This window comes from Heterodontus francisci, chromosome 10 (assembly GCF_036365525.1).
Source record: "Heterodontus francisci isolate sHetFra1 chromosome 10, sHetFra1.hap1, whole genome shotgun sequence".
In the NCBI taxonomy this organism is placed as follows: Eukaryota; Metazoa; Chordata; class Chondrichthyes; order Heterodontiformes; family Heterodontidae; genus Heterodontus; species Heterodontus francisci.
The window spans coordinates 124481874-124502736 of NC_090380.1; the positions used below are offsets into that span (position 1 = coordinate 124481874).

Below are 20863 nucleotides of genomic sequence, written 5' to 3' on the forward strand. Positions count from 1 at the left end.
CTTTATCAACTTTGCTTCCAATTTCCACCCTTCTCCCACCTTTACATGGTCCATCTCTGACACTTCTCTCCCCTTCCTCGACTTCTCTGTCAGGGGAACCCTGTCGCAGTTCTGGGAGGGAGGGGAAAGGGTGAGGGCACAGATGCGGGAACTGCGCCGGACACGGTTGAGGGCCCTGTCAACCACAGTGGGGGGGAATCCTCGGTTGAGGAAAAACGAAGACATATCAGAGACGCTGTTGTGGAAGGTTGCATCATCAGAGCATATGCGTCGGAGACGGAGAAACTATGAGAATGGAATGGAGTCCTTACAGGAGGCAGGGTGTGAAGAAGTGTAGTCAAGGTACCTGTGGGGAGTCGGTGGGCTTATCATAAATATTAGTAGACAGGGTTCCCCTTGTCCTCACTTTCCACCCCACCAGCGTCCATATCCAAAGGATCATTCTCCGCCATTTCCGCCACGTCCAGCGTGATGCCACTACCAAATGCGTCTTCCCTTCCCCTCCCCTGTCAGCATTCCGAAGGGATCGTTCCCTCCGTGACATCCTAGTCCACTCCTCCATTACCCCCGACACGTCATCCCTTCCTACGGCACCTTCCCATGCAATCACAGGAGATGTAATACCTTCCCCTTTACCTCCTCTCGCCTCACTATCCAAGGCCCCAAACACTCCTTTCAGATGAAGCAGCAATTTACTTGTACTTCTTTCAATGTAGTATACTGTATTTGCTGCTCACAATGTGGTCTCCTCTACATTGGGGAGACCAAACGCAGATTGGGTGACCGCTTTGCGGAACACCTCCGCTCGGTCCAAAATCATAAGCCTGAGCTTCCTGTCATTTGCCATTTCAACACCCCCCCCCCCCCCCTTCTCTCATGCCCACATCTCTGTTCTGGGCTTGCCTCAGTGTTCCTGTGAACATCAACGCAAGCTCGAGGAACAGCATCTCATTTACCGATTAGGCACACCACAGCCTACCGGACTGAACATTGAGCTCAATAATTTCAGAGCGTGACTGGCCCCCCTTTCTTGATTTTTTTTAAAATTTTTATTTTTTATTTTTGTTTTATTTTAGTTTGTTTCATCATTCAATGTTTTTCACCATGTGCCTGCCCACGGTTTTGTTTCATGTTTGTGTTTTTGACTAGGGCTTTCATTATTCTGTCATTTGGGCGGCGCAGTGGTTAGCACCGCAGCCTCACAGCTCCAGCGACCTGGGTTCAATTCTGGGTACTGCCTGTGTGGAGTTTGCAAGTTCTCCCTGTGACCGTGTGGGTTTCCTCCGGGTGCTCCGGTTTCCTCCCACAAGCCAAAGACTTGCTGGTTGATAGGTAAATTGGCCATTATAAATTGCCCCTAGTATAGGTAGGTGGTAGGGAAATATAGGGACAGGTGGGGATGTGGTAGGAATATGGAATTAGTGTCTTTTCTTTTGGGCCTCCTTATCTCGAGAGACAATGGATACGCGCCTGGAGGTGGTCAGTGGTTTGTGAAGCAGCGCCTGGAGTGGCTATAAAGGCCAATTCTGGAGTGACAGGCTCTTCCACAGGTGCTGCAGAGAAATTTGTTTGTTGGGGCTGTTGCACAGTTATTAGTAGGATTAGTATAAATGGGTGGTTGATGGTCGGCACAGACTCAGTGGGCTGAAGGGCCTGTTTCAGTGCTGTATCTCTAAACTAAAACTAAAAAAACTAACACCCTCTCTGCACTAACGCTTTGTCTTTACTACCCCATTAACACACTCTTTGCCTTTGCCCCATGCCCTCCTTGTCAGTTATCCTCTGTGACCCTCTGTCCTAACAAAACCTTCCCTTTTGTTCTCTTTTGCCCATCCCTGCTTTATTTGCTTAAAACCAGTTACATTTCTAACCTTTGCCAGTTCTGATGAAAGCTCACTGACCTGAAACGTTAACTCTGCTTCTCTCCCCACAGATGCTGCCTGACCTGCTGAGTATTTCCAGCACTTTTTGTTTAAATTTCAGATTTCCAGCATCTGCAGTAGTTTGCTTTTATTTACTTGATTAACCTGTGTTTTACTAAGTGACAGTTTATCCTGTCTCATACGAACCTATGAATTAGGAGCAGGAGTAGGCCACTCAACCCCTCCAGCCTGCTCCGCCATTCAATAAGTTAATTGCTGAACTGATTACTCTACCTACCCCCGAATACCTTCCACCCCCTTGCTTATCAAGAATCTATCTACCTCTGCCTTAAAAATATTCAAAGATTCTGCTTTCACCGCCTTTTGATGTAGAAAATTTTAAAGACTCTCGACCCTCTGAGAGAAAAAAATTCTCCCCAACTCTTTCTTAAATGGGCGACCCCTTATGTTGGTCTTCATTGCAAGAGGATTTGAGTACAGGAGCAAGGATGTCTTACTACAGTTATGCAGGGCCTTGGTGAAACTACATCTGGAGTATTGTGTGCAGTTTTGGTCTCCTTATCTGAGATTGAATGAGACCGGCGGTGTTTAAAAAGAGCAGCGACAGCGGGAAAGAAGGAGACTGAGAGAGACCAGGGGTCTTTAAAAAGAGCAGCGAGAGCAGGAACGAAGGAGACTGAGTGAGACCAGCGGTGTTTAAAAAGAGCAGCGAATGCGCGCCTGAGTTTTGAAAAAAAAAAGCCAACAGTGACATCACAGGAGAGCTGCAAGGTGATTGGTTGGTGAGCAGCAGCTGTTAGAATATCTTAAAAAAATAAGGGGTAAGTTTTTTTTTGTTGAAAATAAAACCTCTGGTGATAAGGTGAGTACTACGAAAGTGTTTTTTTTTTAAAAGAACTTTGGAGTGGGTAGAACAAGGCCCCTAGTATAATTAGTATTTTTTAATTAAGGGAGTAACTAATTAATCTAAGGGTAAGTCATGACAGGAGAGCTCAGCCCCGTGATATGCTCCTCCTGTGCTATGTGGGAAATCAGGGACGCTTCCAGTGTCCCTGACGACCATGTGTGCAGGAAGTGTATCCATCTGCAGCTACTGGCTACCCGCATTACGGAGCTGGAGCTGCGAGTGGAATCACTGTGGAGCATCCGTGATGCTGAGAACATCGTGGATAGCACGTTTAGTGAGGTGGTCACACCGCAGGTAATGGTTGCACAGGCAGAAAAGAGATGGGTGACCACCAGACGGAGTAGTAGGCGCAGGCAGATAGTGCAGGAGTCCCCTGTGGCCATCTCCCTCTCAAACAGATATACCGCTTTGGATACTGTTGGGGGGGATGACCTCCCAGGGGAGGCAGCAACAGCCAAGTTTGTGGGCTGTGCTGCACAGCAGGGGAGGAAAAGGGTTGGAAGAGCTATAGTGATAGGGGATTCTATTGTAGGGGTGCAGATAGACATTTCTGTGGCCATAAACGAGAATCCAGGATGGTATGTTGCCTCCCTGGTGCTAGGGTCAAGGATGTCTCAGAGCGGCTGCAGGACATTCTGAAAGGGGAGGGTGAGCAGCCAGAGGTCGTGGTCCATATTGGTACTAACGACATAGGCAGGAAAAGAGATGAGGTCCTGCAAAGTGAATATAGGGAGGTAGGCAGAAGGTTAAAAACCAGGACCTCCAGGGTTGTAATCTCAGGATTACTCCCTGTGCCACATACTAGTGAGGGTAGGAATAGGAGCATTAGGCAAATTAATGCGTGGCTAAAGAACTGGTGTAGGAGGAGGGATCATTGGGATCTCTTCTGGTGCAGAGGTGACCTGTACAAGAAGGACGGGTTGCATCTAAACTGGAGGGGGACTAATATCCTTGCAGGGAGGTTTGCTAGTACTACTCACAGAATCACAGAATAATACAGTGCAGAAGAGGCCCTTCAGCCCATCGAGTCTGCACCGATGCATTAAAGACACCTGACCTGTCTACCTAATCCCATTTGCCAGCACTTGGCCCATAGCCTTGAATGTTATGACGTACCAAGTGCTCATCCAGGTACTTTTTAAAGGATGTGAGGCAACCCGCCTCGACCACCCTCCCAGGCAGGGCATTCCAGACCGTCACCACCCTCTGGGTAAAAAAGTTCTTCCTCAAATCCCCCTTAAACCTCCCGCCCCTCACCTTAAACTTGTGACCCCTCGTAACTGACCCTTCAACTAAGGGGAACAGCTGCTCCCTATCCACCCTGTCCATGCCCCTCATAATCTTGTACACCTCGATCAGGTCACCCCTCAGTCTTCTCTGCTCCAGCGAAAACAACCCAAGCCTATCCAACCTCTCTTCATAGCTTAAATGTTCCATCCCAGGCAACATCCTGGTGAATCGCCTCTGCACCCCCTCCAATGCAATCACATCCTTCCTATAATGTGGTGACCAGAATTGCACACAGTACTCCAGCTGTGGCCTTACCAAAGTTCTGTATGACTCCAACATGACCTCCCTGCTTTTGTAATCTATGCCTTGATTGATAAAGGCAAGTGTCCCATATGCCTTTTTCACCACCCTATTAACCTGCCCTTCTGCCTTCAGAGATCTATGGACAAACACGCCAAGGTCCCTTTGTTCCTCAGAACTTCCCAGTGTCAGGCCATTCATTGAATACTTCCGAACCACATTACTCCTTCCAAAGTGTATCACCTCACACTTTTCAGCGTTAAATTCCATCTGCCACTTTTCTGCCCATTTGACCATCCCATCCATTTCTTCCTGTAACCTAAGACACTCCACCTCACTGTTAACCACTCGGCCAATCTTTGTATCATCCGCGAACTTACTGTTCCTACCCCCCACATAGTCATCTATGTCATTTATATAAATGACAAACAATAGGGGACCCAGCACAGATCCCTGTGGTACGCCACTGGACACTGGCTTCCAGTCACTAAAACAGGCGTCTGTCATCACTCTCTGTCTCCTACAGCTAAGCCAATTTTGAATCCACCTTATCAAGTTACACTGTATTCCATGTGCATTTGCTTTCTTGATAAGTCTCCCATGTGGTACCTTGTCAAAGCCTTTGCTGAAACGCACAGTGGCGCAGTGGTTAGCACCGCAGCCTCACAGCTCCAGGGACCCGGGTTCGATTCTGGATACTGCCTGTGCGGAGTTTGCAAGTTCTCCCCGTGACCGCGTGGGTTTTCGCCGGGTGCTCCAGTGTCCTCCCGCAGCCAAAGACTTGCAGGTGATAGGTAAATTGGCCCTTGTAAATTGCCCTAGTGTAGGTAGGTGGTAGGGAATATGGGATTACTGTAGGTTTAGTATAAATGGGTGGTTGTTGGTCGGCACAGACTCGGTGGGCCGAAGGGCCTGTTTCAGTGCTGTATCTCTAAAAAAAAGCAAAAAAAAACTGCATTACCCTCATCTACACACCTGGTCACATGCTCCAAAAATTCAATCAAATTTGTTACGCATGACTTCCCTCTGACAAAGCCATGCGACTATTCCTGATCAAATTTTGCCTCTCCAAGTGGAGATAGATTCTCTCCTTCAGAATTTTCTCCAATAGTTTCCCTACCACTGACGTGAGACTCACTGGTCTGTAGTTCCCTGGCTTATCTCGACAACCTTTCTTAAATAGTGGGACCACATTAGCTGTTCTCCAGTCCTCAGGCACCTCCCCCGTGGCCAGAGAGGAATTTAAAATTTAGGATCAGAGTCCCTGCAATCTCCACCCTCGCCTCCCACAGCATCCTGGGACACAAATCGTCCGGACCGAGAGATTTGTCCACTTTTAAGCCTTCCAAAACTTCCAATACCTTGTCACTCCCTCGGGAGGGTTTAAACTAGTCTTGCAGGGGAATGGGACAAAGAAGAACAAAGAAAATTACAGCACAGGAACAGGCCCTTCGGCCCTCCAAGCCTGCACCGATCTAGATCCTCTATCTAAACATGTCGCCTATTTTCTAAGGGTCTGTATCTCTTTGCTTCCTGCCCATTCATGTATCTGTCTGGATACATCTTAAAAGACGCTATCGTGCCCGCGTCTACCACCTCCGCTGGCAACGCGTTCCAGGCACCCACCACCCTCTGCGTAAAGAACTTTCCACGCATATCCCCCCTAAACTTTTCCCCTCTCACTTTGAACTCGTGACCCCTAGTAATTGAATCCCCCACTCTGGGGAAAAAGCTTCTTGCTATCCACCCTGTCTATACCTCTCATGATTTTGTCAGATGAGATAGTTGAGGCAAATATAGAGGTTAAAGCAAGCAAGTCCAGTAGGCAGGCCGGGCAGGGACAGGACAGGGAGCGTGGAAGGTCTGGTAGGCTAAACTGCATTTACTTTAATGCAAGAAGCCTTACAGGTAAGGCAGATGAACTTAGAGCATGGATCGATACATGGGATTGTGATATTATAGCTATTACAGAAACGTGGTGAAGGGATGGGCAGGACTGGCAGCTCAATGTTCCGGGGTACCAATGCTTCCGGCGTGACAGAGGTGGAGGTAAGAGAGGAGGGGGAGTTGCACTATTGATTAGGGAGGACATCACGGCAGTACTTAGAGAGGATATCCCGGAGGTAACGTCCAGCGAGGCCATATGGGTAGAACTTAGAAATAAGAAAGGGGTGATCACTTTGATGGGATTATACTATAGGCCCCCCAATAGTCAGAGGGAAGTGGAGGAGCATATATGTAAGGAAATCACAGATAGGTGTAGGAATTATAGGGTTGTAATAGGTGATTTTAACTTTCCTAATTTTGACTGGGACTGCCTTAGCGCTAAGGGATCAGTTGGGGAAGAATTTGTTAAGTGTGTCCAGGATAGTTTTCTGAAGCAGTATGTGGATGGCCCTACTAGAGAAGGGGTTACACTCAACCTCCTCTTCGGAAATGAGGATGGGCAGGTTGTTGATCTGTCAGTGGGGGAGCACTTTGGGACCAGTGACCATAACTCTTTTAGCTTCAAGATAGTTCTGGAAAAGGATAGGACTGGTCCTCAGGTTGAAGTCCTAAATTGGGGGAAAGCTAATTTCGATGGCATCAGACAGGAACTCTCAAAAGTTGAATGGGAGAGGCTGCTTACAGGTACGTCTGGCAAGTGGGAGGCTTTTAAAAGTGAGATAGGAAGAGTGCAGGGCTGGCATGTTCCTGTTAGATGGAAGGGCAAGGCTGGCAAGTTTAGGGATCCCTGGTTGACAAGGGATATTGAGGGTCTGGTCAGGACAAAGAAGGAGGCATATGTCAGGTATAGGCAGCTGGGATCGAGCGGGTCCCTCGAGGAGTATAGGGGATGTAGGACTACACTTAAGAAGGAAGTTAGGTTGGCGAAAAGGGGCCATGAGATTTCCCTGGCAGATAAGATAAAGGAGAATCCTAAAAGATTTTATAAGTATTAAGACTCTTGTGCAAAGAATATTTCTCGTCCGTATTTACCGTGGAGAAAGTGGCGCAGTGGTTAGCACTGCAGCCTCACAGCTCCAGCGACCTGGGTTTAATTCTGGGTACTGCCTGTGTGGAGTTTGCAAGTTCTCCCTGTGTCTGCGTGGGTTTCCTCCGGGTACTCCGGTTTCCTCCTACAGGCTAAAGACTTGCTGGTTGATAGGTTAATTGGCCATTATAAATTGCCCCTAGTATAGGTAGGTGGTAGGGAAATACAGGTGGGGATGTGGTAGGAATATGGAATTAGTGTAGGATTGGTATAAATGGGTGGTTGATGGTCGGCACAGACTCGGTGGGCCGAAGGGCCTGTTTCAGTGCTGTATCTCTAAAGTAAATCAAAACTAAAGGTCATGGAAGCTAGTGAGTTCAAGGGAGGGAACACCGATATCCTGGAGCATATCAACATTACAAAGGAGGAGGTGTTGGAGGTTTTGAAGCGCATTAAGGTGGATAAATCCCCAGGGCCTGACCAGGTGTATCCTAGGATGCTATGGGAAGTAAGGGAGGAGATTGCTGGGGCCCTGGCAGAGATTTTTGTATCATCGTTAGCCACGGGTGAGGTACCGGAAGACTGGAGGATAGCTAATGTTGTGCCTTTATTTAAGAAGGGCAGCAGGGATAAACCAGGGAACTACAGGCCGGCATAAATAGTAAAGGTAGGAAGTCACTTGTGTGAGTTGTTGATAGGCCTCCTAACAATAACCACACTGTAGGTATACGGAAGAAACAATGGCGGCTTGTGAGAAAGGTATGACGATAATCATGGGTGATTTTAATCTACAGATAGATTGCATGAATCAGATTGGTGAAGGTAGCCTGGAGGATGAGTTCATGGATTGTTTTCGGGACAGTTTATTAGAGCAGCACGTTCTATAGCCAACCAGAGAGCAGGCTTAAAGGCCTGCTACCCAACCAGAACCCGACGGCATGTGTTGCGTTCGGGTCAGGTCGGGCCCCTCTTCTGGATCTGGCTTTCAGGCTCGGGTCGGGTCTGGCCGAGCTCGGTTCGGGCCGGACACACACGGTAAGTGCTCTGCTGGTAAGTATTAAAAACTTACCTGAGCTGGGAGTCCTGGACGAAACTGAGTCTGCGCACTGGGCGAGTGACATCACTATGACGTCATCACACATGCGCTGTAGCTTCCTGGAGGTTCCAAGTCCAAAGGTAAGTCAAGGGATGGTCGAGTCAGGGTCGTGTCTGGCTCGGAGCAAAATCGGAGGGACTCTGACTGGGTCGGGCTCGGATCTGCTGTGGTTTGGGTCGGGTTCTTTTTCCCGACCTGAGCAGGCCTTTAAGCAGACTCCCCTAGATCTGATAATATATAACAAGACAGGATTAACTAATGACCTTGTAGTAAAGGCGCCCCTAGATAGCAGTGATCACAACATGATTGAATTTCGTATTCCGTTTGAGGGTGAGAAGAGTGGATGTAAGACTCGTATTTTAAACTTAAATAAGGGTAATTATGAGGGATTGAAGACCGAGCTGGCTAAAATTAACTGGGAAATTAGATTAAGGGATAGGTCAGTAAAGATGCAGTGGCAGACATTTAAGGAGCTATTTCACAACAAGCAGGAAAGATACATTCCAGTGAGAGAGAGACTCTAGGGGAAGGACGGACCATCCGTGGTTAACTGAGGAAGTTAGAGAGTATCAAATTGAAGGAAAAAGCATACAATTCAGTGAAGAGTAGTGGCAGGTCAGAAAATTGGACAAAATATAAAAAATAGCAAAGAATGGCTAAAAGAATAATGAGAGAGAAATTAGAGTACGGGAGTAAGCTAGCTCGAAATTAAAACGGATAGTAAGAGTTTCTACAACTATTTGAAAAGGAAAAGAGCAAGTAAAGTGAGTGTTGGTCCTCTGGAGAATGAGTCTGGGGAGATAATAATGGAAAATAAGGAAATGGCACAGGAATTGAATAGATTTTTTATATCTGTCTTCACTGTAGAGGATACAAATAACATCCGAGAAATAATTGTGAATCAAGCGTTGAAAGGGAGGGAGGAACTTAAAACAATTACCATCACCAGGGAAAGGGTACTGAAAAAATTATTAGAATTAAAAGCTGACAAGTCCTCAGGTCCTGATGGACTTCATCCTAGGGTCTTAAAAGAAGTGTCTACTGAGATAGTGGATGCATTGGTTTTAATTTTCCAAAATTCCCTAGATTCAGATTGGAAAATAGCAAATGTAATTCCGCTATTCAAGAAAGGAGGAAGACAGAAAACAGGAAACTACAGGCCAGTTAGCTTAACATCTGTCTTAGGGAAAGTGATGGAATCTATTATTAAGGAGGTTATAGCAGGCCATTTAGAAAATATCAGTGCAATCAGGCAGAGCCAACATGATTTTTTGAAAGGGAAATAGTGTTTGACTATTTTATTAGAGTTCTTTGAGGAAGTAACCAGCAATGTGGATAAAGGAGAACCTGTGGATGTGGTGTACTTGGATTTCCAGAAGGCATTCGACAAGGTGCCACATCAAAGGTTACGAAACAAAATAAGACCCATGGTGTAGGGGGTAACATTAGAATGGATAGAGGATTGGTTAGCTAACAAGAAACAGAGAGTAGGCATAAATGGGTCATTTTCAGGTTGGTAAGCTGTAACTAGTGGAGTGCCACAGGGATCAGTGCTGGGCATCAGATAGTTACTATGTATATCAATGACTTGTATAAAGGGACAGAGTGTATGGTTGCTAAATTTGTTGATAACACAAGATAGGTAGGAGAGTAAGTTGTGAAGAGGACATGTAAGATCCTGAGGGGAGTTGACAGGGTGGATGTTGAAAGGATGTTTCCCCTTGTGGGAGAGGCTAAAACTATGGGGCATAGTTTTTTTTTAAAAAGTCAGAGATGAGGAGAATTCTTTTCTCTTAAGAGGGTCATGAGTCTGTGCAACTCTCTTCCCCGAAGAGTGGTGGGGGCAGAGTCATTGAATGTTTTTAAGGCAGAGGTAGTCAGATTCTTGACAACCAAGGGGGCCAAAGCATATCAGGAGTAGGCAGGAAAGTGGAGTTGAGTCCACAAACACATCAGCCATGATCTTATAGAATGGCGGAGCAGGCTCACAGGGCTGAATGGCCTACTCCTGCTCCTAATTCAAAGTTAGCATGCAGTTACAGCAAGCAATTAGGAAGGGGAATGGAGTACAGGAGTAAGGAAGTATTGCTACAATTGTACAAGGTATTTGGAAGACCAAATCTGGAGTACTGTGTGCAGTTTTGGTCTCTACAAAGAAGAGTACAGCACAGGAACAGGCCATTCGGCCCTCCAAGCCTGCGCCGATCTTGATGCCTGCCTAAACTAAAACCTTCTGCACTTCCGGGGACCGTATCCCTCTATTCCCATCCTATTCAGGTATTTGTCAAGATGCCTCTTAAACGTCTCTATGGTACCTGCTTCCACCACCTTCCCCAGCAACAAGTTCCAGGCACTCACCACCCTCTGTGTAAAGAACTTGCCTCGCACATCCCCTCTAAACTTTGCCCCTCGCACCTTAAACCTATGTCCCCTAGTAACTGACTCTTCCACCCTGGGAAAAAGCTTCAGACTATCCACTCTGTCCATGCCGCTCATAACTTTGTAAACCTCGATCATGTCGCCCCTCCACCTCCGTCGTTCCAGTGAAAACAATCCGAGTTTATCCAACCTCTCCTCATAGCTAATGCCCTCCAGACCAGGCAACATCCTGGTAAACCTCTTCTGTACCCTCTCCAAAGCCTCCACGTCCTTCTGGTCGTGTGGCGACCAGAATTTCACGCAATATTCTAAGTGTGGCCGACCTAAAGTTCTGTACAGCTGCAGCATGACTTGCCAATTTTTATACTCTATGCCCCGACCGATGAAGGCAAGCATGCCGTATACATTTACGAAAGGATATACTTGCATTGGAGGCGGTACAGCAAAGGTTCACTAAATTGGACCCTGGGATGAGAGATTGTCCTATGATGAGAGGCTAAGTAAATTGGGTCTATACTCTCTGGAGTTTAGAAAAATGAGAGGTGATCTCATTGAAACATATCAGATTCTAAAGGGGCTGGATAGGGTAGACACTGAGAGATTACTTTCGCTGTTCGGGGAATCTAAACGGGGACACAGTCTCAGGATAAGGAGCTGATCATTTAAAACTGAGTTGAGGAGAAATTACTTCATTCAAAGGGTTGTGAATCTTTGGAATTCTCTACCCCAGAGGGTTGTGGATGTTCTATTGTTGAATACATTTAAGGCTGGGATAGTTGGATTTTTGGTGTCTCAGAGAATCTAGAGATATGGCAAGTGGATGGGAAAGTGGAGTTGAAGCCTAAGATCAGCCATGATCATTTTGAATGGCAGAGCAGGATCAGTGGACCATATGGTCTAGTCCTGTTCCTAATTCTTGTGTTCTTGTGAACCAGGCTTGGTCTGCTGGTTTGATGGTAATGGTAAAGTGTGTGATATGTTGGGCCAAGAGGTTAAACCAGGGATGGTGATGGAGGATTCTGGGACATTGGTTGTAAGGTATGATTCGGTGAGTATGACTGTGTCAGGCTGTTGCTTGACTAGGCTGTAGGACAGCTCTCCCAACTTTGGCTGCCACTGATGACTAGTTTTGAGCTGATAGGTCGGTTCTGAATATCCCATTTAGCATGGTGGTAGTGCCGCACAACACGATGGAGGGTATCCTCAGTGTGAAGACGGGACTTTGTCTCCACAAGGACCATGCAGTAGTCACTCCTGCCAATGGACGGATGCATCTGCAACAGATAGATTTGTGAGGATGAGGTCAAATAGGTTTTACCCTCTTCTTGGTTCTCTCACCACCTGCTGCAGACCCAGTCTAGCAGATATGTCCTTCAGGACTCGGTCAGCTTGGTCTGTAGTGGTGCTACCGTGCTACATTTGGTGATGGACATTGAAGTCCCCCACCCAGAGTAGTTCTGTGCCCTTGCCACCCTCAGTGATTCCTCCGAGTGGTGCTCAACATGGAGGAGCTCTGATTCAGCAGCTGAGGGAGGGCGGTGGGTGGTTATCAGCAGGAAATTTCCTTGCCCATGTTTTACCTGATGCCATGAGACTTCATGGGGTCTGGAGTCAAAGTTGAGGACTCCCAGGGCCACTCCCTCCCGACTGTATACCACTGTGCTCCCACCTCTGGTGAGTCTGACCTGCCATTGGGACAGGACATACCCAGGGACAGTAATAGAGGAATCTGGGACATTGGTTGTAAGGTATGATTGTGTCACTGTGTCAGGCTGTCGCATGACTAGTCTGTGGGACAACTCTCCCAATTTTGGCACAAGCTAAAGGCCGGCTACCCGACCTGAACCCGACAACATATGTCGGGGTCGGATCACACTACCGGGTCCTGCATTCGGGCTCAGGTTGGGTCGGGCCAGGTCGGGCACGATCTGTCACCACCTCTGGTAAGTGGCTCCACCGTTAAAGTAATTTTTGGACTAGAAAGGTGGTTTTGTTACAGTTATTTTAAGCTTGTGCAGATCAGCAACAAAGTGTAAAACGGAAGCTAGGTTAAGTGATGGTTGGGTCGGGCACGAGAAAATTGAAAGGACTGGGGCCGGGTCGGGCTCGTGGTCAGATGTGGTTCTGTTAGGCTCAGGTCTGGTTTCATTTGCAGACCCAAGCCAGACTTTAGCACATGCCCCAGATGTCAGTGAGAAGGACTTTCCTGCATTTACTGGGCAGAGATTGCCTTTGGTTGCTGTAGGTGGTCCATCCTGTTTATTCGACTTTTCTGTAGTGGTTTGATAGAACTGAGGGCAGTGAAGAGTCAACCACATTGCTGTGGGTATGGATTCACGTGTAGGCAGGACCAGGTAAGGAGGGCAGATTTCCTTCCCTGAAAGAGATGGGTGAACCATATAGGTTTTTACGACAATCTGTTAGTTTCAAGATCATGACTGAGGATACTTTTTAATTGATTGAATTTAAATTCCTCCAGCTGCTGTTTCTCTGGAGCATCAGTCCAGACCTGTGGATTACGAGTCCAGTAACACAATGCTACTTTTCCCTTATTCACAGTGTGGGGTGTCTTTATACATTCCACCCCCTCAACCACCCCTGCATTCCACATTTTGTATTGAGACTCTAGCTGTTTGCTGTGGATTAAATGCTCCTTGGTCCCTCTGCAGGTGCAATGGTCTCAATATCGAGCCCGGTGAATGTGAATGTGGACAGTCTGCAGTCTTTGTCGTCTGACGGAGCAACACTGGCCGTACAGCAGGTCATGATGGCCGGACAGAGTGGAGAGGATTCTGGCAACAGTGTTGAAGAAGACGACAGCGATCTCTCTGCAACAAACATTAGTGGCCTGGCTTTAGACAACAGCGACTCACTGCAATAGGCCCAACATGGAGAGAACCTGTGAGAAATGGAAGGAGGACTGGCATGCATTTTTATTCTTTGCACTCGCAGTGCATTTTATTTCTGATGTATTTTATACATAGGTAGGAGAGCGCACTTTTCTATTTCACCTTGTATTGAATGAATGGGGCTTTAAATATTCTCACATTGAACTAGCTGTTTTAATGTGGACAGATGGTAAACTTGTTTTACTGGATCGATGTACAGACTGAAGCAGAAGTGTTTCAACTTCATGTGCAGTTGGTCTGTTTTATCCACTCAGAAATAACTGGCTGTAATTTAAAGGTGATTTGCAGAAACTCTTTGCCTAGTTGTCCAACTGACAAAAACAAATTATTGGATCAAATCCTGCTTTTTGTTTTTAGTTGATGAATTTTATCGTCAAAAACATGTTGCAGCCAGTGCTGAGATTAGTTTGATTAAACTGTGGAATGCACGGGTTTCAGAACAGACTGAGCCCTAGCTTCAGGTGAGCACAAAACACAAAATCATTTTGTGTGAAGCCAGGTGAAATCTTGAAAGTTCCTGCTGGGAGTACCAGATGCAGAGGTGTTCCATTCGGAGTCTGGTGCTAAGCAGCTGTAAACTATGTTCACATTGTCCAATAATGATAAGCTATGTTTCTAAAGCATTTTTTCCCAGTTTCCTGGGTTAGTACAGGAGCAGACTGAGCAATCTTTGGCTGTCAGGCTGGTGTCCCCACTCTCGTGCATCTCAAGATAAAGTGAAAGCCTATGACTTCCACGTGTCCTTTTCCCTCTACTTTCCTGACTGCCAGAACTGAAACAACTGGAGCTCCACAATCTCTGCAGGTAATGTGAGGGGATGGGAGAACCAGTTCCATACTGATAGGATCTATGATGTCAGGCCTGTTATACTGGAAATACTACAATGACAGTACTGGACATTAAGCAGGTGTACCACACACCTGTCAGAGGGGAGGCACTGCACATGTAGAAGGAAGATCGCAAGTATGCCATCTTCAGGAGTACCATCTATGGAGCATGTACTGTGCATCATCAACAGCAAGGCCAGTAAGAGAAACCAACATCTCAGTTAGGACATGTTTATTCTACTCTGTTCCCTCCAGTTTTATTACTTTTATTTAACCAGCTCTGTACTCTTGCGATTCTGTCTGTCATTAGTACAAATAATGTAAACTTTGTATACTTTAAGCATCCTAAAAATGAGTGTTGTACCATCACAGTGAAATTGGATGGTAATCAGTTCATTGCTCTTGGGTAACTTTCAATCCTTCTACCCTGAAGACTTTGCCTAACTCGACAAGCTTCCTCTACTGCCTGCCCTTCAAATGAGCCTGGATAGATGAGGTTAGGCTGTTCAGCTGCTTAGACCTGACCTTAGCTCAGGGCACTGAGGCCTGATCGGGCACACTCATTATTGCCCTGTCAGTTAACAGCGTAGATTGGGATTGAAAGTGTGAATATCCTGCTTCAGGCCACACCAGTATATTTACCCACTGAGTAATGAGGGCATATTTACTTAATTATTATTTGTCTCACTTATTAAACTGAAGACAAGCATCACATTAGATTTAAATTATATTTTAATGATAGTAGAAGCAGTCTGCTGTGTTCAGTGCTCTTCAACGGGCCATGTGTGTGTGTTCAATGCTCTGTAACAGGCCAGGTGTGTGTGTTCACTGCTCTGTAACAGGCCAGGTGTGTATGTTCACTGCTCTGTAACAGGCCAGGTGTGTGTGTTCACTGCTCTGTAACAGGCCAGGTGTGTATGTTCACTGCTCTGTAACAGGCCAGGTGTGTATGTTCACTGCTCTGTAACAGGCCAGGTGTGTGTGTTCAATGCTCTGTAACAGGCCAGGTGTGTATGTTCACTGCTCTGTAACAGGCCAGGTGTGTATGTTCACTGCTCTGTAACAGGCCAGGTGTGTGTGTTCAATGCTCTGTAACAGGCCAGGTGTGTATGTTCACTGCTCTGTAACAGGCCAGGTGTGTATGTTCACTGCTCTGTAACAGGCCCGGTGTGTGTGTTCACTGCTCTGTAACAGGCCAGGTGTGTATGTTCACTGCTCTGTAACAGGCCAGGTGTGTATGTTCACTGCTCTGTAACAGGCCAGGTGTGTGTGTTCAGTGCTCTGTAACAGGCCAGGTGTGTATGTTCACTGCTCTGTAACAGGCCAGGTGTGTGCGATCACTGCTCTGTAACAGGCCAGATGTGTATGTTCACTGCTCTGTAACAGGCCAGGTGTGTATGTTCACTGCTCTGTAACAGGCCAGGTGTGTATGTTCACTGCTCTGTAACAGGCCCGGTGTGTGTGTTCACTGCTCTGTAACAGGCCAGGTGTGTATGTTCACTGCTCTGTTACAGGCCAGGTGTGTGTGTTCAGTGCTCTGTAACAGGCCAGGTGTGTATGTTCACTGCTCTGTAACAGGCCCGGTGTGTGCGATCACTGCTCTGTAACAGGCCAGGTGTGTATGTTCAGTGCTCTGTAACAGGCCAGGTGTGTATGTTCAGTGCTCTGTAACAGGCCAGGTGTGTGTGTTCAGTGCTCTGTAACAGGCCAGGTGTGTGTGTTCAGTGTTCTGTAACAGGCCAGGTGTGTGTGTTCAATGCTCTGTAACAGGCCAGGTGTGTATGTTCACTGCTCTGTAACAGGCCAGGTGTGTGTGTTCACTGCTCTGTAACAGGCCCGGTGTGTGTGTTCAGTGCTCTGTAACAGGGCCGGTGTGTGTGTTCAATGCTCTGTAACAGGCCCGGTGTGTGTGTTCAATGCTCTGTAACAGGCCAGGTGTGTGTGTTCAATGCCCTGTAACAGGCCAGGTGTGTATTTTCAATGCTCTGTAACAGGCCAGGTGTGTGTGTTCAATGCCCTGTAACAGGCCCGGTGTGTGTGTTCAATGCTCTGTAACAGGCCCGGTGTGTGTGTTCAATGCTCTGTAACAGGCCCGGTGTGTGTGTTCAATGCTCTGTAACAGGCCCGGTGTGTGTGTTCAGTGCTCTGTAACAGGCCCGGTGTGTGTGTTCAATGCTCTGTAACAGGCTCGGTGTGTGTGTTCAATGCCCTGTAACAGGCCAGGTGTGTATGTTCACTGCTCTGTAACAGGCCAGGTGTGTATGTTCACTGCTCTGTAACAGGCCCAGTGTGTGTGTTCAATGCCCTGTAACAGGCCAGGTGTGTGTGTTCAATGCCCTGTAACAGGCCAGGTGTGTATGTTCACTGCTCTGTAACAGGCCAGGTGTGTGTGTTCAATGCCCTGTAACAGGCCAGGTGTGTATGTTCACTGCTCTGTAACAGGCCAGGTGTGTGTGTTCAATGCCCTGTAACAGGCCAGGTGTGTATGTTCACTGCTCTGTAACAGGCCAGGTGTGTATGTTCACTGCTCTGTAACAGGCCAGGTGTGTGTGTTCACTGCTCTGTAACAGGCCCGGTGTGTGTGTTCACTGCTCTGTAACAGGCCCGGTGTGTGTGTTCAATGCTCTGTAACAGGCCAGGTGTGTGTGTTCAATGCTCTGTAACAGGCCAGGTGTGTGTGTTCAATGCTCTGTAACAGGCCAGTTGTGTATGTTCAGCAGTGGGTCATTACAAATATCAAAGCACGTACAGAGTTTCAGTAACCAGCACAATGCTAGAAAACATGGGCCACAAAAATAACAAAGCACAATAACTCTGTATCTAATTTTAATAAGATGTGAACCTTTTGGACAGGGATCAGGAGCACGTTAACAGTAAATATTTCTGGTTCCAGGCAGAGAAACAGTTAAATTGAAGTCGAACAAAAACACACCAAGTGCACCTTATGTGGCCTGTGAGGTTAAAAAGCTCTGACACAGGGTGAGAAGCAATGAGAATGCATAATCCACTAGTTTGTGCTCTGTTCTCTGTTGTGCCTTTTTTTGCAGTTAATTCAGCACCAAATGGGAGAACAACCTAGTGTACCTTCTCATTACCAGCTAATAGGTCTTGCTCACCTGAGGAGTCTTCTCCTGCGGATGTTTGCCGGATCTCTTCAGTTGTGTTTTTAACTATTGCTAATTAAATCTATCACTTTGTTGAGAAAGGGCCCACTTTTTCAAAGCTGGAGCCAGCTTTCAGTAATGTTCTCTTGCTGCCTGCCTACCCCACATTTTCTGAGATGATGGCCCCTTCTTTCTGATTGAATTAGCACAGTACTTGTTAATTCCATACTTTATATTTATGTGAACACATTTGATCAGGGCTCTAAGCTACTTATTCACACAGTGGAAGCTGACTGTTTAGGGTCCCTTGGTAAATCCAAAATAAAATAGAGGCATTATGTAGCCTGGCTTGAGGTGAGTGAACCAAGATGTCATGCTGTGTTACAGTGTATTCAGCAGAAGCAGAACAAAGAAGCACGATTCCTGTGAGGGGGGAGAGTTGACCTTTGTAATTCTAGTTAGTTACACTGACCTTATTCAGGGGTGAGAGTTTACTGGAGCTTTGATTCAGCTTGATCATAAATTAAATGATCTTTCTGTTATGCTATTGACTCCAAGTATTATTTGGTAATTTGCAAGTTTGTATTTCAATGAGGTTTAAAGGTTTTGCTCTGTTTAATCATACTTCTGCAGCCGGTAACTCTGATCTCAAATTACCAGTGTAGAATCAGTAGTTTTGCTGTTTATTTAGGTCAGCTGTCTGTCCTTCCCCTGTGATTCACGGCTTGTTTCTTTACATGACTCGGAAGATTAAAGAAACCAGCTTTAGAAAGTAGCTGTAAGGATTCACAATAACTTTAAATGTGCTGTTTTAGTTGCTCCTACTTAATGTGAGCAGGAGGGTCTCCGTTTCAGGCTGTGTGCAATGCACTGGCTGCTTGAATTTTTAGATTCACTAACCAGTGGAAACTTGGTGCGGTGCTGAGCTGAGCTGAACCTTGATTAACATTAAATAAAAACACTGGCATTCTCTAAATAAAGATTCAGCTTCATTTCAGCTCTGTACTGGACGAATGAGTTCATGTTTCACCCCACCATGTGCTGACCAGGGAATGGGTTTCAGACTCTAACTGTGTCACAGTTAGGCAGGGATCGTTTTAACAGTTGGGAACCGGGCAAGGTGACTTTTAACCCTTCCTCAGCATTAGCAGAGGAATGATGAGAGTCTTTCCCATCCCTCTCACACACAGGGAAGCTCGGTGTTTTGTTCTGAGAATAGTGTTGTGCTCAGAGCCAAGAGTCAGAGCTGTGCTTGTGTGACACCAGTGATCGATTAGACCTATCGAGCAGCTGGCTCTCGATGGACAATCTGAGGGTTTGTAGGAAAAATTAATGTAAGTATATCTTTTACTTTTTTCATATGTAAACAGTTTTCATCTTTAAGGCATTTGTAGCTTTTTATTGAAATCATTGAATAAAGGAGAATGAGGGTGAGGGTAAGCGAAAGGGACAAGGGCAGAGATGCTGGGGAGGGTTGGAAGGTTGAGTGAGTGGAGGGGAGAAGTGGACAGTGTGGAGGGGGTGAAGTAGAAGGAGGCAGGGGGCTAGGAGGACAGGGAGAGGGAAAGGGTGGGAGGAGGGTGAGAGCAGCAATGGGCATGGGGAGGATTTGCGGTAGGCGGTTGGGCAAGGCCCGGAGAAGTGGTCATCGAGTTATACAGCACAGAAACAGGCCCTTCGGCCCATCGTGTCTATGCCAGCCATCAAGCACCTAACTATTCTAGTCCCATTTTCCAGCACTTGGCCCGTAGCCTTGTATGCTATGGCATTTCAAGTGCTCATCTAAATACTTCTTAAATGTTGTGAGGGTTCCTGCCTCTACCACCCCTTCAGGCAGTGCATTCCAGATTCCAACCACCCTCTGGGTGAAAACTTTTTCCTCAAATCCCTTCTAAACCTCTGCCCCTTACCTTAAATCTATGTCCCCTGGTTATTGACCCCTCCACTAAGGGAAAAAGTCTCTTCCTATCTAACCTATCAATGCCCCTCATAATTTTCTATACCTCAATCATGTCCCCACTCAGCCTTCTCTGCTCTGAGGAAAACAACCCTAGCCTTTTCAGTCTCTCCTCATAGCTGAAATGCTCCAGCCCAGGCAACATCCTGGTGAATCTCCTCTGCACCCTCTTCAATGCAGTCACATCCTTCCTATAGTGTGGTGCCCAGAACTGTACACAGTACTCCAGCTGTGGCTTAACTAGCGTTTTATACAGCTCCATCATAATCTCCCTGCTCTTATATTCTGTGCCTCGGCTAATAAAGGCAAGTATCCCATATGCCTTCCTAACCACCTTATCTACCTGTGCTGTTGCCCTTCAGTGATCTATGGACAAGTACACCAAGGTCCCTCTGACCTTCTGTACTTCCTAGGGTCCTAGCATCCATTGTATATTCCCTTGCCTTGTTAGTCCTCCCAAAATGCATCACCTCACAGTGCTCAGGATTAAATTCCATTTGCCACTGCTCCACCCATCTTACCAGCCCATCTATATCGTCCTGTAATCTAAGGCTTTCCTCCTCACTATTTACGACACCACCAGTGGTGGGTGAGGGCATCGGGGGCAGGCGAGTGCAGGAGGCGGGGCACTAGGGAAGGGCAGGGGAGGGAACGAGTGTGGGAGGATGATGGATGTTTTGGGGAGGAGTGGGGCAGGTGAGGATAGGGGAAGACTGGGCGAGGGCACGAGGAGGGAGAGAGGCCGGTGGAGAGAGCATGTTCAGTGAGCTGTAGGTCTCCCTGCGACTGTGGAGCTAATTATGTATTTATTCCCTTTAACCATTCAGTTATACAGTGTGTGAAAATGTTGAGTTATTTATTCTTTCTGAAGGCAAGATGAGCACCAAACCCACCCGAGGAAACCCCCGATCATCTCTCTCCACAAGTTGTTAATCACACATTGTCCTTGTTTCACAGTAGGAAAAGAATAAACAGCTCCAGTTGGAGATCCAGCAGCAGCTCCTGTGCTGTTTTCTATAATCCCTTATATTGCACTTGGAAGACGTCCAGCTGTGCAAATCTAGGAAGATCCTCCCCATCAGGAAATGGCTCAAAGGATAAAAAGAGCAAGTAACCAAGCCATTGTGCAGGAAAGGCCCAGGCTCCATCCCCAGCCTGTACTGAGTGAGTGGATCTGACCCAGTGTGGTACTGAGACCCACAGACAGAGGAGGGAAGGCCCAGGCTCCATCCCTAGCCTGTGCTGAGTGAGTGGATCTGACCCAGTGTGGTACTGAGACCCACAGACAGAGGAGGGA

General features: G+C 46.9%; 1 protein-coding gene across 7 annotated transcripts in view; it reads left to right on the plus strand.

Moving 5' to 3' along the window:
• Positions 1-20230, plus strand: part of pknox1.1 (pbx/knotted 1 homeobox 1.1) — a 197835-nt gene extending 177605 nt beyond the window's left edge. For 4 of the 7 annotated variants that reach the window (XM_068041312.1, XM_068041311.1, XM_068041313.1 and 1 more), the window contains one exon: positions 13439-20230. In XM_068041312.1, the coding sequence (XP_067897413.1) occupies positions 13439-13650 (212 nt within the window). In that variant the 3' untranslated portion in view covers positions 13651-20230. The remainder of the gene's footprint in view (positions 1-13438) is intronic. The other 3 variants (XR_010975897.1, XR_010975898.1, XR_010975899.1) reach the window with 3 other exon arrangements.
• Positions 20231-20863: the final 633 nt, after the last annotated feature.